Genomic DNA, 14,354 nt, shown 5'->3' with positions numbered 1-14,354 from the left:
CCAATGGTGGTCGTTAAGTGAGGACTACCTGTACATAGTCCCTGCTTCCGAAACAGTCCAAAGCAAAAACAGCAGGGCTCTGCCAGTGTAATGGTATGTGGGAAAGACCGTGGGAGACAAGACGAGGAGATGCTGCCAAGGGAACAGCCAGATAAGAGAGGGCATGGCCCACAGCTGCATAATGGATGGAGAAAGAGGCTCAGAAGGGACCCTCCCTAGCTTCTCGAGCTGTAAAGGAGACAGGGAGAGATGTACTTTCAGACTTGCAAGATTCTATCAATGTAGCTTTCCAATAAAGTAGGATTAGCTCATCTGGTTGTGCTTCCTGCCTGGCCTACCTGGTAAGGCTGACAGTCTGAGAGGCTACTTCAGGCATCAAACTGATTTACTCAGAAATAAGACACAGATGTGGAATCATACAACAAGGGGAAACTGTGCCTTCCCCTTCCCAAGGCCCTGCATTCATCCCAATTGTATTGACTGGTTTCTTGACTCCAATGGAGCCCCCAGGCACAGAAGCAGTATATCTTGGAACGCTGGCAGTATCCACAGCAGGAGGAGCCTGCTTGAGCGGCAGGCTTCCTTGCTGGCCACTGCTGGAACCCCAGACTGGTCTTCTTTTGGGGTCCCTCACATGCCTCATGTCTGGCATCGCCTGAGCTAAACCCCCGACTTGCCTCTCCTTTGGGCGTGGTGACAGCCGTCCTGCGGGGGTCGATGTCCTCATTGATGCTGGAGAGGAAATTCTGGGAAATCCGAAGGGCGTCCTGGAGCAGCGGGTAGTCGGGGTGGTCTAAGGGGGTGTGCTTCAGCAGATCCTGAAACCCCCAAAGAGCATTTGCAAAAGTCAAACAGGGTCACATCACGGATCCCAACACCAGCATCACCCTATCATAAAAGATCACCAAAATCTATTCCAAATTTGAACTGACTGTTCTCTGTAAATTAGCCTAAAAAGAGGAGTGCCCCATTTTTGCAAGGAGCCACCAGGCAGCTTAGCTTTCCCCCCACAGATCTAGCAGGAGCCCAGCTCTCAGAATTCTCTGGGGCTGCTTGGCAGGGCATTCTGAGATGCACAGACCCCAAACCACAGGAGGGGCGTGGGTTGCAAAAGAGCTGCATGACGTCATCGGCCCAATTCCATCTCCCCGTCTGCAAAATTGGTGCAACAAGACACACAAACCTTTTAGGGAGTAAAAAGCCAGCTGGCTGGGGAATTCTGGGAGTTGAAGTCCACCCATCTTAAAGTTGCCAAGTTTGAGAAATGTTGGGATAGATGCTAAAGAGCCCGCTGAAAATGGAGTGGGCAGACCCAGAATGACAATCATGAGCTGGGGACAAAAAGGGAATGGAATAGAATAGGCTGGGAAAGGGCATGTTGGACTGGCCGGCAAGCTGGAAGCTCTTCACGGTGCAACATTTGGTTGCAGTTGGCCTACGGGTAACCTTTATTCTAGAATTTCACCTCTCTTTAAAAAAATAAAATTGAAAAAACACACGTACACATGGGCAGGGTGCAAGGTTTTATAAAGGCCCAATCATGCCCCCCCCCCAATGTTTTGGAAGGACATAAATTTGTTCCACCCCCCCCCATCAGATAGGGCTGGGGAGGCTTCGTGTCTAATGACAGGAGACCTAAAACATTTCCCCTCCTCCACAGCTCCCCATGGGGTTTTACTCACGTGTAACACATTGGTGCTTCGAGCAACACGATTTATAGGTTTATACAGCAACGCTATAAATGGGGGGAAGAAAGAAAAATAATAGTGAGAACAAGAAATGCGTCGGGGGGTGGGTAGAAGAGAGAAAAAGTTAAAGCTGCTAAGATGTAGTCCAAGGCTGGCTTTCAAACAAATCCATTTTATTTGTTTGTTTGTTTGTTTGTTTGTTTAATTTCTCTGCCACCCATCTTGTACACAACGATTCCGGGCGGCTTACAAAGGACAAAAATAATATAAAACATATAAATATCAATACACATGTAAAATATGTAAAATTCAAGATGGGCAAAGATCTTATCTCTGATTATTTATCTTTAATTATTCTCCTTCAAAGCAAAAAAAAAAACATTTAGAACATATAACCCCCTCTTCAGCCGCATCTACAAACGGTGTACATTTCAACGCACAAACGGACGACATCCGTCTTTCCCCCCTGACAATTAGGACGTACGAACTAACAAAAACTCAATTCCTCTTTTTCCGTTCATCTATCTGCCCAACCGCACCTGGAGCAGTTTTATTGATTGCATTTTTTGATAGGGGAGGTACGATAAGTATTTTAATGCATAAACACTCTCAAGTTTGCTTTATGAAGCTTCTGAATTTTTGATACAGGAACTAACCGTATGGATAACTGGAAATGCTGCCATTAAAGCTTATCCAGCAGAATTGCTTCTTGGCTGCTCCTAATTCAGTCTTTCAAAAGGAATTTCATTTTGGTCTCTGTTGAAACATTTACACACTCCCCGCACGGAAAAGCTTTTTGCTAATAGCAAAACCTTTGGGGCTGAATTCTGGGTCCACGGCAAACTGCTGTAACCACAGTTCAATATGTGGGAAGCATTGTGGGATCTAAATAAAAATGCAAGTCTAACCTAATCCTTGTGAAGGCAACCACATTCTTTTTTTCTTTCCCATTACGTCATTTCTGAAATTAAACCCATTTTTGCAGGGGAGGGAGGGAGCAAAAAGTTTAGTTCTTTGTGGGTGTAGGAGGAACAAAAAGCTTGAATTTCCCCCAGTGCCCTTATTCACCCTCGAACAATGGATACTTCCAAATGGAATAAAAATGTGCTCCGTCACAAGAAAAGACAAACAGTGGAGCGAGACAGGAGAAAGCGTCGCACCATTAGGGTTACTGTTGTTGTTATTATATTTAGTTTTAAATTTGCATGCTGCCCTGCTCCCAAATTTGGTGGGGCAACGAGTCTTCCTGCTAACTTTCCTTTTAAACAAGAAGCAGTGAGCATCCAGCTGCATTTTTCAGTACCACCCATGCTCAAAACCTAAAAACAGGGCAGGAACCCTATTGTGCATTTCCAGACTGGACCCAGACGAGGCCCTCCAATATGCTGGACTTCAACTCCCAGAATCCAACTCCTGGGGGATTCTGGGAGTTAAAGTCTAACACCAACAGTAGGGAGGCTAGAATAGGCCTGCGTCTGTGCCAAATACAGTAAACACTGCTTAGCACAGATTTTCTCAAGTGGGAGAGGGCCAAATAATAAGTACAGATAGTCCTCAACTTACGACTGTTCGTTTAACAATGGTCCGAAGTTATGATGGGTGCTTTACGGCCTGTAAAACACTTCCAAGCGTTGCAAAATGTCCCACCCCCATTCCCACAGTCACATGATCGCATTTTGGGCTCTTGGCAACTAGATCACATTTATGACCAGTTGCAGCATCCCATGGTCACGTGATCACGTTTGCAACTTTTGCAACGTTTTTCCGGCAAAAAACACCCACTGGAGAAGCTGGATTCACTTAACAACCATGGTGATTAATTTAATGACCTGAGATTCACTTAACGACTGTGGTGATTCGCTTAACAATCACTGTAAAAACTGGTTGTAAAATCAGGTCTGGTCCCATGGTGACTCGACTTACAACTGGAACGACTTCCAATGGAAATTCCTATCCCAGTTGTGGTCGTCTTCAGCAAAGGATCGTTACCTTGCTGTGGTGCTGGAGCTTGAGCACCTCAGTGATGCCGTGAGCTAAACCGTGAAGGGCCACCCAAGACGGGAAGGTCGTGACAGAGAGGTCAGACTAAATGCGATCCCTGGGGAAGGTAATGGCAACCCACCCCAGTATTCTTGCCGTGAAAACCAAATGGATCGGTACAACCAGAGATATGTCGGTATACCATCGGAAGATGAGACCCCCAGGTCGGAAGATGGTCAAAATGCTACTGGGGAGGAACAGAGGATGAGCTCAACTAGCCCCAGACGTGATGACGCAGCTAGCTCAAAGCCGAAAGGACGGCTAGCGGCCGACGGTGCCGGTGGTGAACGGCGAATCCGATGTTCTAAGGATCAACACACCACTGGAAGCTGGCATGTAAGATCTATGAGCCAGGGCAAATTGGATGTGGTCATTGGTGAGATGTCAAGATTAAAGATAGACATTTTGGGCATCAGTGAACTGAAATGGACTGGAATGGGCCACTTCACATCAGATGACCACCAGATCTACTACTGTGGACAAGAGGACCACAGAAGAAATGGAGTAGCCTTCATAATTAATAGTCAAGTGGCGAAAGCAGTGCTTGGATACAATCCAAAAAACGACAGAATGATCTCAGTTCGAATTCAGGGCAAGCCATCTAGCATCACAGTGATCCAAATATACGCCCCAGCCACAGATGCTGAAGAAGCTGAAGTAGAGCAGTTCTATGAGGATCCGCAGCACCTACTGGACAACACGCCTAAAAGATATGTTATTTTCATCACGGGAGACTGGAATGCTAAGGTGGGCAGTCAAAGGACACCTGGAATTACAGGTAAGCATGGCCTGGGAGAACAAAACGAAGCAGGACATAGGCTGATAGGATTTTGCCAAGACAACTCACTCTGCATAACAAACACTCTCTTCCAACAACCTAAGAGACGGCTTTATACGTGGACTTCCCCAGATGGACAACACCGAAATCAGACTGACTACATCCTTTGCAGCCAAAGGTGGCGGACATCTATACAGTCGGTAAAAACAAGACCTGGAGCTGACTGTAGTTCCGATCATGAACTTCTTATTGCACAATTTAGGATCAGACTCAAGAGATTAGGGAAGACCCACAGATCAGCTAGATATGAGCTCACTAATATTTCTAAGGAATATGCAGTGGAGGTGAAGAATAGATTTAAGGGACTGGACTTAGTAGATAGGGTCCCGGAAGAACTATGGACAGAAGTCAGCAACATTGTTCAGGAGGCGGCAACAAAATACATCCCAAAGAAAGAGAAAACCAAGAAGGCAAAGTGGCTGTCTGCTGAGACACTAGAAGTAGCCCAAGAAAGAAGGAAAGCAAAAGGCAACAGCGATAGGGGGAGATATGCCCAATTAAATGCAAAATTCCAGAGGTTAGCCAGAAGAGATAAGGAATTATCTTTAAACAAGCAATGCGCGGAAGTGGAAGAAGACAATAGAATAGGAAGGACAAGAGACCTCTTCCAGAAAATTAGAACCATCGGAGGTAAATTCCAGGCAAAAATGGGTATGATCAAAAACAAAGATGGCAAGGACCTAACAGAAGAAGAAGAGATCAAGAAAAGGTGGCAAGAATATACAGAAGACCTGTATAGGAACGATAACAATATCGGGGATAGCTTTGACGGCGTGGTCAGTGAGCTAGAGCCAGACATCCTGAAGAGTGAGGTTGAGTGGGCCTTAAGAAGCATTGCTAATAACAAGGCAGCAGGAGACGACGGCATCCCAGCTGAACTGTTCAAAATCTTGCAAGATGATGCTGTCAAGGTAATGCATGCTATATGCCAGCAAATTTGGAAAACACAAGAATGGCCATCAGATTGGAAAAAATCAACTTATATCCCCATACCAAAAAAGGGAAACACTAAAGAATGTTCAAACTATCGAACAGTGGCACTCATTTCACATGCCAGTAAGGTAATGCTCAAGATCCTGCAAGGGAGACTTCAGCAATTCATGGAGCGAGAATTGCCAGATGTACAAGCTGGGTTTGGAAAAGGCAGAGGAACTAGGGACCAAATTGCCAATATCCGCTGGATAATGGAAAAAGCCAGGGAGTTTCAGAAAAACATCTACTTCTGTTTTATTGACTATTCTAAAGCCTTTGACTGTGTGGACCATAACAAATTTGGCAAGTTCTTAGCGGTATGGGGATACCAAGTCATCTTGTATGCCTCCTGAAGAATCTGTATAACGACCAAGTAGCAACAGTAAGAACAGACCACGGAACAACGGACTGGTTTAAGATTGGGAAAGGAGTACGGCAGGGCTGTCTACTCTCACCCTACCTATTCAACTTGTACGCAGAACACATCATGCGACATGCTGGGCTTGAGGAATCCAAGGCTGGAGTTAAAATCTCTGGAAGAAACATTAACAATCTCAGATATGCAGATGATACCACTTTGATGGCTGAAAGCGAAGAGGAACTGAGGAGCCTTATAACGAAGGTGAAAGAAGAAAGTGCAAAAGCTGGCTTGCAGCTAAACCTCAAAAAAACCAAGATTATGGCAACCAGCTTGATTGATAACTGGCAAATAGAGGGAGAAAATGTAGAAGCAGTGAAAGACTTTGTATTCCTAGGTGCAAAGATTACTGCAGATGCTGACTGCAGTCAGGAAATCAGAAGACGCTTAATCCTTGGGAGAAGAGCAATGACAAATCTTGATAAAATGGTTAAGAGCAGAGACATCACACTGACAACAAAGGTCCGCATAGTCAAAGCAATGGTGTTCCCCGTAGTAACATATGGCTGCGAGAGCTGGACCATAAGGAAGGCTGAGCGAAGGAAGATCGATGCTTTGGAACTGTGGTGTTGGAGGAAAATCCTGAGAGTGCCTTGGACTGCCAGAAGATCCAACCAGTCCATCCTCCAGGAAATAAAGCCAGACTGCTCACTTGAGGGAATGATATTAAAGGCAAAACTGAAATACTTTGGCCACATAATGAGAAGACAGGACACCCTGGAGAAGACGCTGATGCTGGGGAGAGTGGAGGGCAAAAGGAAGAGGGGCCGACCAAGGGCAAGATGGATGGATGATATTCTAGAGGTGACGGACTCGTCCCTGGGGGAGCTGGGGGTGTTGACGACCGACAGGAAGCTCTGGTGTGGGCTGGTCCACGAAGTCACGAAGAGTTGGAAGCGACTAAACGAATAAACAACAAACTAGAAGTCCAAGATCTGAAGGTTGGGGACAGAGTGTCCTGGAGAAAATCTACCTATGTGGTCACTAAGCATTGACACCGACTTGATGGCGCACAATTAATCCATCCATCCATCAACTAGAACTCCTTTACTGGCTGATCAGTAAAAGCGACTGAATGAATAAACAACAACAAAAAAGTTGTGGTCGTAAGTTGAAGATTACCTGTAAAGCACCCAATTTTAACTCTTAGTGACTTTAGGCACATATTTATGTAGGGTTTTTTCGGCAATCTCCAATATCAAGCACTGGAAACTAAGATCAGGCTCCCAATAGTAAACTTTGTAAAAAAAATATTTCCTTAGTAGCTTGCAAGACCAACTCTCAGACATGGTTTCCTGCTGGGATTTGGCAATTTAGTCAGAAAACTTTTTTCCCGCTGCTCTGCAAGTTAAAAGACTGTTCATCCATACCCACAAAACATGATTAACTACTGGCAAATGATGGTCTTTATTCCCTTGGAGATGACTACAAGTAGTCCTCACTTAACAACCATTTGTTTAGTGATGGTTTGGACTTACGACAGTGCTGGAAAAACTGACTTACGACCAGTCCTCACACTTATAACTGCTGCAGCATCCCCATGGTCACGTAATCATGATTTGGGCACTTGGCTACCATTTTGCATTTATGACCGTCGCAGCGTTCTGTGGTCACACGATCGCCATGTTTGACTTTCCCCGCCAGCTTCTAGCAAGCAAGATCAATGGGGAACCCCATGATTTGCTTAACAACCACATGGCGTGCTTAATGCCCATGCTGATTCGCTTAATGATCACTGCAAAAAAGGTCGTAAAATTGGGTCTGATTCACTTAATGACAGTTTTGCTTAGCAACTGAAATTCCGGTCCCAATTGTGGTCGTTAAGCGAGGACAACCTGTACCCCATCGGAATCTGGTATCATACAAACAAAAGGAAGATAGGAAGAAGAAAAACGGAATGGAACAGAGATATCCCAAAGACAACCTTATTACAGAATAGTTAAAAGGAGAAATAAAAGTTTTAGAAAATGGGTCTCCCATCCCCAAATATTTTCTCTTGCAGAATCCCAACCCTCTGGGGAAAGACCCCCCAAGATGTGTTGGGCTGCAGCCCCCAAGTTCCCTTCCAGCATGGGCACTTGAGATGCTTACTGGGATAGTGGGAGTCCAACATATCTGGAGGGCCCTGGGTGAGAGAAAGCGGACCCAAAGCATTTCAGCCCCTAAGAAGTGGTTAAAAAAAAAAGACCTCAAACTTCTTTTTTATGCTGGAATTGGCCATTTGCTGGGTTTTTAAAATTCATTTATTATTATTATTATTATTATTATTATTCATGAAATCACAGAATGCTAGAATTGGAAGGGATCTCAGAGGTCATCTAGTCCAACCCCTGCTCAAGCAGGATCCACTACAGCATCTCTGATGGATCCAGGCTCAGCTGAAAGACCTCTAGAAAACAAAAAACCATCACTTTTGTATGGCAGCCTGTTCTGAGATCTATATCTCTACATCAAAATAAATAAACAGATATGAGGTTGACTGACTGGTGCTTTTAAACTGAAAGGCCGTCCATTTGCCAGGTGTTTGGATCAGAAGGTTAGGCAAGCTCTGTTGATGAAAGGTGACTTTTATTTATTTATTATTCTAATTTATATAGCCCCCTCCCAACATTTCAAATATAAGACTCTGGGTTGGCTCACCAACACTGAAAAACAATTATTAAAAGCACCAAAACAAGACAACAATTTAAATTTTATAAATCGGAACGATTGTTTTACCCTCAGATGCTGCGGTTTGAATTGTGGAACTGCTGCCGTTTTAATTTAATAGGCTGCCCAGTCAGCCCTGTGTGATGGGCAGCCATATACATCATATCAATCAATCAATCAATCAAATAAGCCAATGAGTCTGACCAGATCCCCAAAGGGCTTATGCCTGTATTTCTCAACCCTGGCTACTTTAAGATGGGTGGACTTCAGCTCCCAGAATTCTCCATCTTAAAGTTACTAAGGTTGAGGAAAACTGTTCTAACCTCAGCTGGTCTCCTCTCCTTGAAAGTGTGTCCCAGACCTGGGAGCTAAGCCCCAATCTCCATTCTCATGGGAGAAATGGAAAAGGATGCTAGCCAGGCTGGGGGCCCCAAATTCCACCCCCACAATTTGGGTGACCGGGCTGGGCAGGGCAGCGGCAAGGTGGGAAACCCCGTGAGATAAACCAGTGACAACTGAGCTCCCACCCCTTAAATCACTTATCGCTTTCAAAGAGAACAGCTTGCTGAGCCCGCCTGACGTCATCATGGTTACATGTCCCAAACCTTGCGGGTGACAATGGGGGGGGTGAACGGCCACCCCCCTGCCATGAATGAACAGACACAAACGGGGCAAGAGAAGGGAACGAGGGGCAAATGGGGGACCAGCCACACCCCCTTTTCTCACCCAGGCGTTGCCAAGGGCTGGATTGAAACACGCAGCCGTTTGGAAACGGCAAGGGCAGGGGGCACCACCGGACCCTCCAATTCACCAGCCGGTGGCCCCAGAACCCCAACTGCTCCGAGGAGCATCCGAATCCGGCTGACAAAGGGAGCCGGCGGGGGAAATCAGCAGAGCAAAAAATCCAGCCCTGAAATTCTGGGGAACAAAGAAATCACCAAGTTGGAACTCCGGAGCCAAGAGAGAAGGGAAGGGGAAGATGACCCTTCCTTCTTTTTTCCCACCCTTCCCTGACATTGCAAAGACAAAGCCTTCCAGTGCCCCCCCCCCGGCATTTTGGGGAGGGGGGTCGCCCACCAGCCCCGGCAAGCCCCCTTGGCGGAATGGCGCTCTGGCATACAAGCCCCCCTCCCCGTCCAGCAGCTCCTAGGGAGAAGGAGAGGGGAGGGCAGAAGGGGAAGGGGGTCGCCCGGCAGGAGCCCACCGTAGGTGCAGTTACAGCAAAACCGGACGATGAAGAGGATCTCCATGGCACCATCCCGGCCGGCGGCTGCATCGGTGGTCCGCCGGCTGTGGTTGGGGAAGCGGCACCCGAGGCGGCATCAGCCGGTGGAAGAGAAAGAGGAGGGGGAGGGAGAAGAGGGAGTGAGGGGCTGCCAGACACTGCCAGCATGCCAAAGAGGGAAGCCCCCTCCTCTCTCTCTCCCCAGGAGCAGGGAAGGGGCTGGTCTCCAACACACGCCGGGAATCTCACTCATCTCGCACGGACCGGCCCCCCCAGGAAGATTGGGGACGGGAAGCAGACAAAGGAGGGGCACATCACCTGATACGCCGAAACACACCCACCCCATCCCACCCACCAAACAGGAGAGCAGAAACTGGTTACCTTCCATGGTGACAAAACTGTGGGTCCCCTTCACTTTCAGCTCCTGCAAAAAGGACAAAATCAGCAGCCGCTGGACCCAGAAAGGACGCCCAAGGGGGTTGCCCCGAAGCGGGCGCGTCGAGGGCCCCAGCCCCAGCGGGGGAATCCAGACAGCTTTTCCTGGCTTTTCCGCTTCTCATAATTTTCCGGGGAGAAAGCTAAGCCAGGGCAAGTCTAAAGGAGCACCGGGCTGAGGATGGCTTCTTGGACGCGCAAGGGCCTCGGAGGGCGTGCAAAAAGGGACTTTTAGCCACAGCTGGACGCGGCTGGCCATCTGCAGCGGAGGCCAAAGGGACACTTGCACGCACGCACGCACGCACGAACGCACACGCGCACGCACACACACACTCCTGGGGTTTGGGAAGAAAGGATTTCCAGACAAAAGGCTTCCAGGACAAGGAACGGGAATGAAAGATTTGCCGTGGCAGATAAGCGTCTGCTGGGCCACTCTTAGGCAGGGCACCCAATCTGCCCTGCGCTGCCCAGGAGATTCAGAAACAGATACAGAAAGCTCTTTGACCTGGTGCATTTCCTAGCGCACTTCCTCCCCCCACATTTTTCCACCTCAGCGTTTTCCTGGCCCAACAATCCCTGAAGCCTCTGAGCAGGGTCTTTCCAAAGGATGCAAACTCAAAAGCAGGCTTAGCTGGAGTTTCTGGGAGGGTGAGGTAGTCTGCCATGAAACATGGAAGATCCATTTATTTATGGCGCTTACTGGCAATGGCACAGCCCGATTATGTTCCCCACGCACTCTTCCCTCCCTAGTTCGGACATCTGCACAGGTAAGCATGCAAAGCCCATGATCTCTAATGGCCCCTTCCCAAGCAAACACCTGTAACATCTGTAATGTACAATTTTGCCTGCTCCGGGACAGAGGTCAACAGCCGGTCAGCTGCAAGGTATAAATGAACAGCCTGTATTGTAATGGGATTTGGCAACAGTCATTCCTTGGGGAATCCATCTATCTTTGCTTGTATTAACTTAGAAAGCACCACTGAGATCCACAGCAAAAGAAAAAAAAAACATGCAACCACAATTTCACTATCTCTGACACATCAGTGCTTCTCATCTGCTGAAATTCGGAAACTGGAGCATTAGCTCACGTAGTTTGGGCTTGTCCTATTCTTGCTATATTGGGGGCTGGAATTCACAGGACTGTCCCCTTTACGTCCTTAGATATTTGATCTAAGAACATGGGCTTTTTACACATGGGGGACAATCCACAAAATACTCTGTAACAGTGGGGAATAGTGATGGATAATATACTCCTTGTGAACATTTGCCATGAATCTTTTTTTTTTTTTTAATAAGGGACAAGGATTTTTGAAGCAAATCTGTTAAACCTTTTATGGCGCCCTCTTGTTCGTGAGACCAATTTTTAATGCCTTTGTTTTCTGTTTTAAATTTTAAAATGTTACTGTTATTACTGTTATACCTTTGTTTAATAAAGAGCTTTTTTTTTTTTTTTTTAAAGGTTAATCTCTCTTCACCTGCTCACTCTCACAGGCTTGTTATTATGGGATTTAACAGGGGGTGTCAACTATCTTCACTGAAACTCACCTCTGATATTTTCTGGAACTGTTTGTTATTTTGGCTACATTTTTCAGCTGTCTCCAGTGCAATTTTATAGTTGTCCACAAAGGCCTTGTAAACCCCCAGCTGGGTAGCCTGTTATAGAGAGAAAGGGTATTCGTTATGGAGAAAAACTGGATACCAAAGCTATCAGAAGTTCATTCACTCAGATCCGCTGAATCTAGTTCCTTTTTTGCTTGTCACTACAGGCAGTCCTCGCTCAATGACCACAATTAAGACCAGAATTTTGGTTGCTAAGCGAAGCGGTCATTAAACGAGTCCAACCCCATTTTACAGCCTTTTTTGCAGCAGTCATTAAGTGAATCACTGAGGGCATTAAGCGAATCATGTGGTCGTTAGGTGAATCACATGCTTCCCCATTGATTTTGCTTGCCAGAAGCCAGCAGGGAAGGTTGAAAATGGCGATCACATGACCATGGGATGCTGTGATGTTCATAAATGCGAACCAGTTGCCAAGTGCCCAAATCGTGATCATGTGACTGCAGGGACGCTGTGAGAGTCGTAAGTGTGAGCAATGGTTGTAAGTCGTTTTTTTCAGCACCACCCTAAGCCTGAACCATCATTAAACAAATGGTCATTAAGTGAGGACCACCTGTGGTGTTAAAACCTCATGTCCAAAAAGTTTTCACAGGCCGAAAAGGAGTTTTCCTTAATCCAGCAAACTCAAGGTATGTTGGATTAAGCTCCCATCATCCTCAACCTGCCCACCCAATGTCCGCAGAATCTGGGGTCTGTAATCCCACCCCATGCAAAGGGCATCCCTGCTTTATGCCACGAAACCACAGTATAATTTGGAAAACTGTATCTACTCAGGTCCGTGTGTGTGTGTGTGTGTGTAAAATGGAGTACAGGGGCCACCCCTTGCCCCAAACGAAGAGGGGTCCAGGGGCTCCCTGAAAAAAAAGTAACAATAAAGAAATAAATGGGAGAAACCCAATTCTGTATGCAAAATGCTTGGCCGGTGTTGGATGCCAAGAGGCAACAGACACATTTGCCATTCTCCTCCTCCTTTAATTTCTTTCCACCCATCTCTTCCTGAAATTGTGCCTTGCAGCCGCTCCTTTCCACTTTCAAGCCACCCTTTCTGCTAAAAAGTCCCCCCATTCCACCAAAATGGGCTTTTCTGCAATTTTCCGGGCAGATCCTGATTTGGCGAAGGAGGAATCTCCTGCTGGACACCCCCCTGCCCAACAGCTCTTCCAGGGTTCAACAAACAGGGGCCTCTTTCGCCTCCTCTTCCCCGCTACCTGTCCCAGGTAAGATCCTATACAACGTGATTCGTAAGACAGGGTCTTCGTCCCACATCCTTTTCACACGTAGCTTCATCTCCTTTGTGGGCATTTCAGCATCTGGTTCCCTGGTTATGCAATTCTCTCCCCTGTCCCACTCTGGCTCCATGCAAAAACCCCATATAATTTTGATTGTAAACGGCCCAGAGTCTCCTTTTCAGGGGAGATGGGCAGTGATGGAAATTTGAAATAAATAAATATATATAAAAATAAATAAATGTAGTCCTCGACTTAGGACCACAATTGGGACCGGAACCTCTGTCGCTAAGTGAGGCGGTAATGAGTCACGACTGATTTTACGACCTTTTTTGCTGCGGTCGTTAAGTGAATCTCCATGCTGATTAAGTGAATCACGTGGTTGTTAAGCAAATCTGGCTTCCCCCATTGATTTAAGAAAGATTTGAAAAAGTATTTATTCAGTAAAGCAAACCGATGGGTGGAAGGGGTTGGGAGCAGGGCGTTTTATATAAATCTTATTGGTAAAGTTAGTTGGTAGGTAAGTTAAGGATTTTATTGTAGCATGAGCACGGGATGGTAAATATATTCTGACGTGCACTGATTTTATTCCTCTCGTATAATTTTAACTGCTGTCTATTCTTGTCATGAGTACTGATGGCGAGCAGGAGGGGGCCTCTATCCAGGGGGGAAAACGCCTGCGTAGTCCTGAGGAATTAAGCAGCCATTCAAAAAGACACAGATCAGACCCACCTTAAACTTTGGGGTTTATCTGTCTGGGTTTTTCCCACGCTTCTTCAGTTTGTTAGGATTCTGTTTAATGCAGCAGTAATAAACACTAGAGACCTATTCCTTGTCTCAGCGTGGTTCCTGACTGTTAGGACAATTCTTGTTCGTTCACATTTTTATTGTGGTTGGAAGTGTCCCAGTGGGGGAGTGTTTATTCCCCTGTTTGCCTTCCTTGTAAGGGTGGTTTCCAGCCATCAGCCATGCCACCCAAGAAACGCTCCAGTTTGTCTGCCTCCTTCTTCAGGGTGGCATTCAGCCTTTCTGATAGAAATCCACTTTTGTACGAAAACATCCGCCGTATTTCAGGACGCGGTGACAGGCAAGACGTAGCACCTGCAGCGTTACAACCTCACCTCCATGTAGAGAGCCAGCCATCGCCAAACAGGGGAAATTCTTTAATTAACACCGACATCCCCAAGAAAGTGCCCTCCCAATAGATTCCACTATCCATAGCCAACAGCAGCTGGTGACGGGTCTG

At 46.6% G+C, this 14,354-nt stretch overlaps 1 protein-coding gene across 2 annotated transcripts in view; it reads right to left on the bottom strand.

The window, feature by feature from the left end:
• Window positions 1-14,354, bottom strand: part of LOC134491927 (active breakpoint cluster region-related protein-like) — a 171,760-nt gene that overhangs the window by 93,100 nt on the left and 64,306 nt on the right. Inside the window, exons 5-8 of one of the 2 annotated variants that reach the window (XM_063296021.1) lie at window positions 11,811-11,918; window positions 10,212-10,254; window positions 1,683-1,735; window positions 678-818 (exon numbers count right to left, since the gene is read on the bottom strand). In XM_063296021.1, coding sequence (XP_063152091.1) covers window positions 678-818; window positions 1,683-1,735; window positions 10,212-10,254; window positions 11,811-11,918 — 345 coding nt within the window. Of the gene's footprint in view, window positions 1-677; window positions 819-1,682; window positions 1,736-9,809; window positions 9,907-10,211; window positions 10,255-11,810; window positions 11,919-14,354 lie in introns of those variants that run through there. The other variant, XM_063296028.1, reaches the window with a different exon arrangement.

The sequence above is a fragment of the Candoia aspera genome, chromosome 1, assembly GCF_035149785.1.
Source record: "Candoia aspera isolate rCanAsp1 chromosome 1, rCanAsp1.hap2, whole genome shotgun sequence".
Taxonomy (NCBI): domain Eukaryota; kingdom Metazoa; phylum Chordata; class Lepidosauria; order Squamata; family Boidae; genus Candoia; species Candoia aspera.
This window is presented reverse-complemented; position numbering and strand designations above follow the sequence as displayed.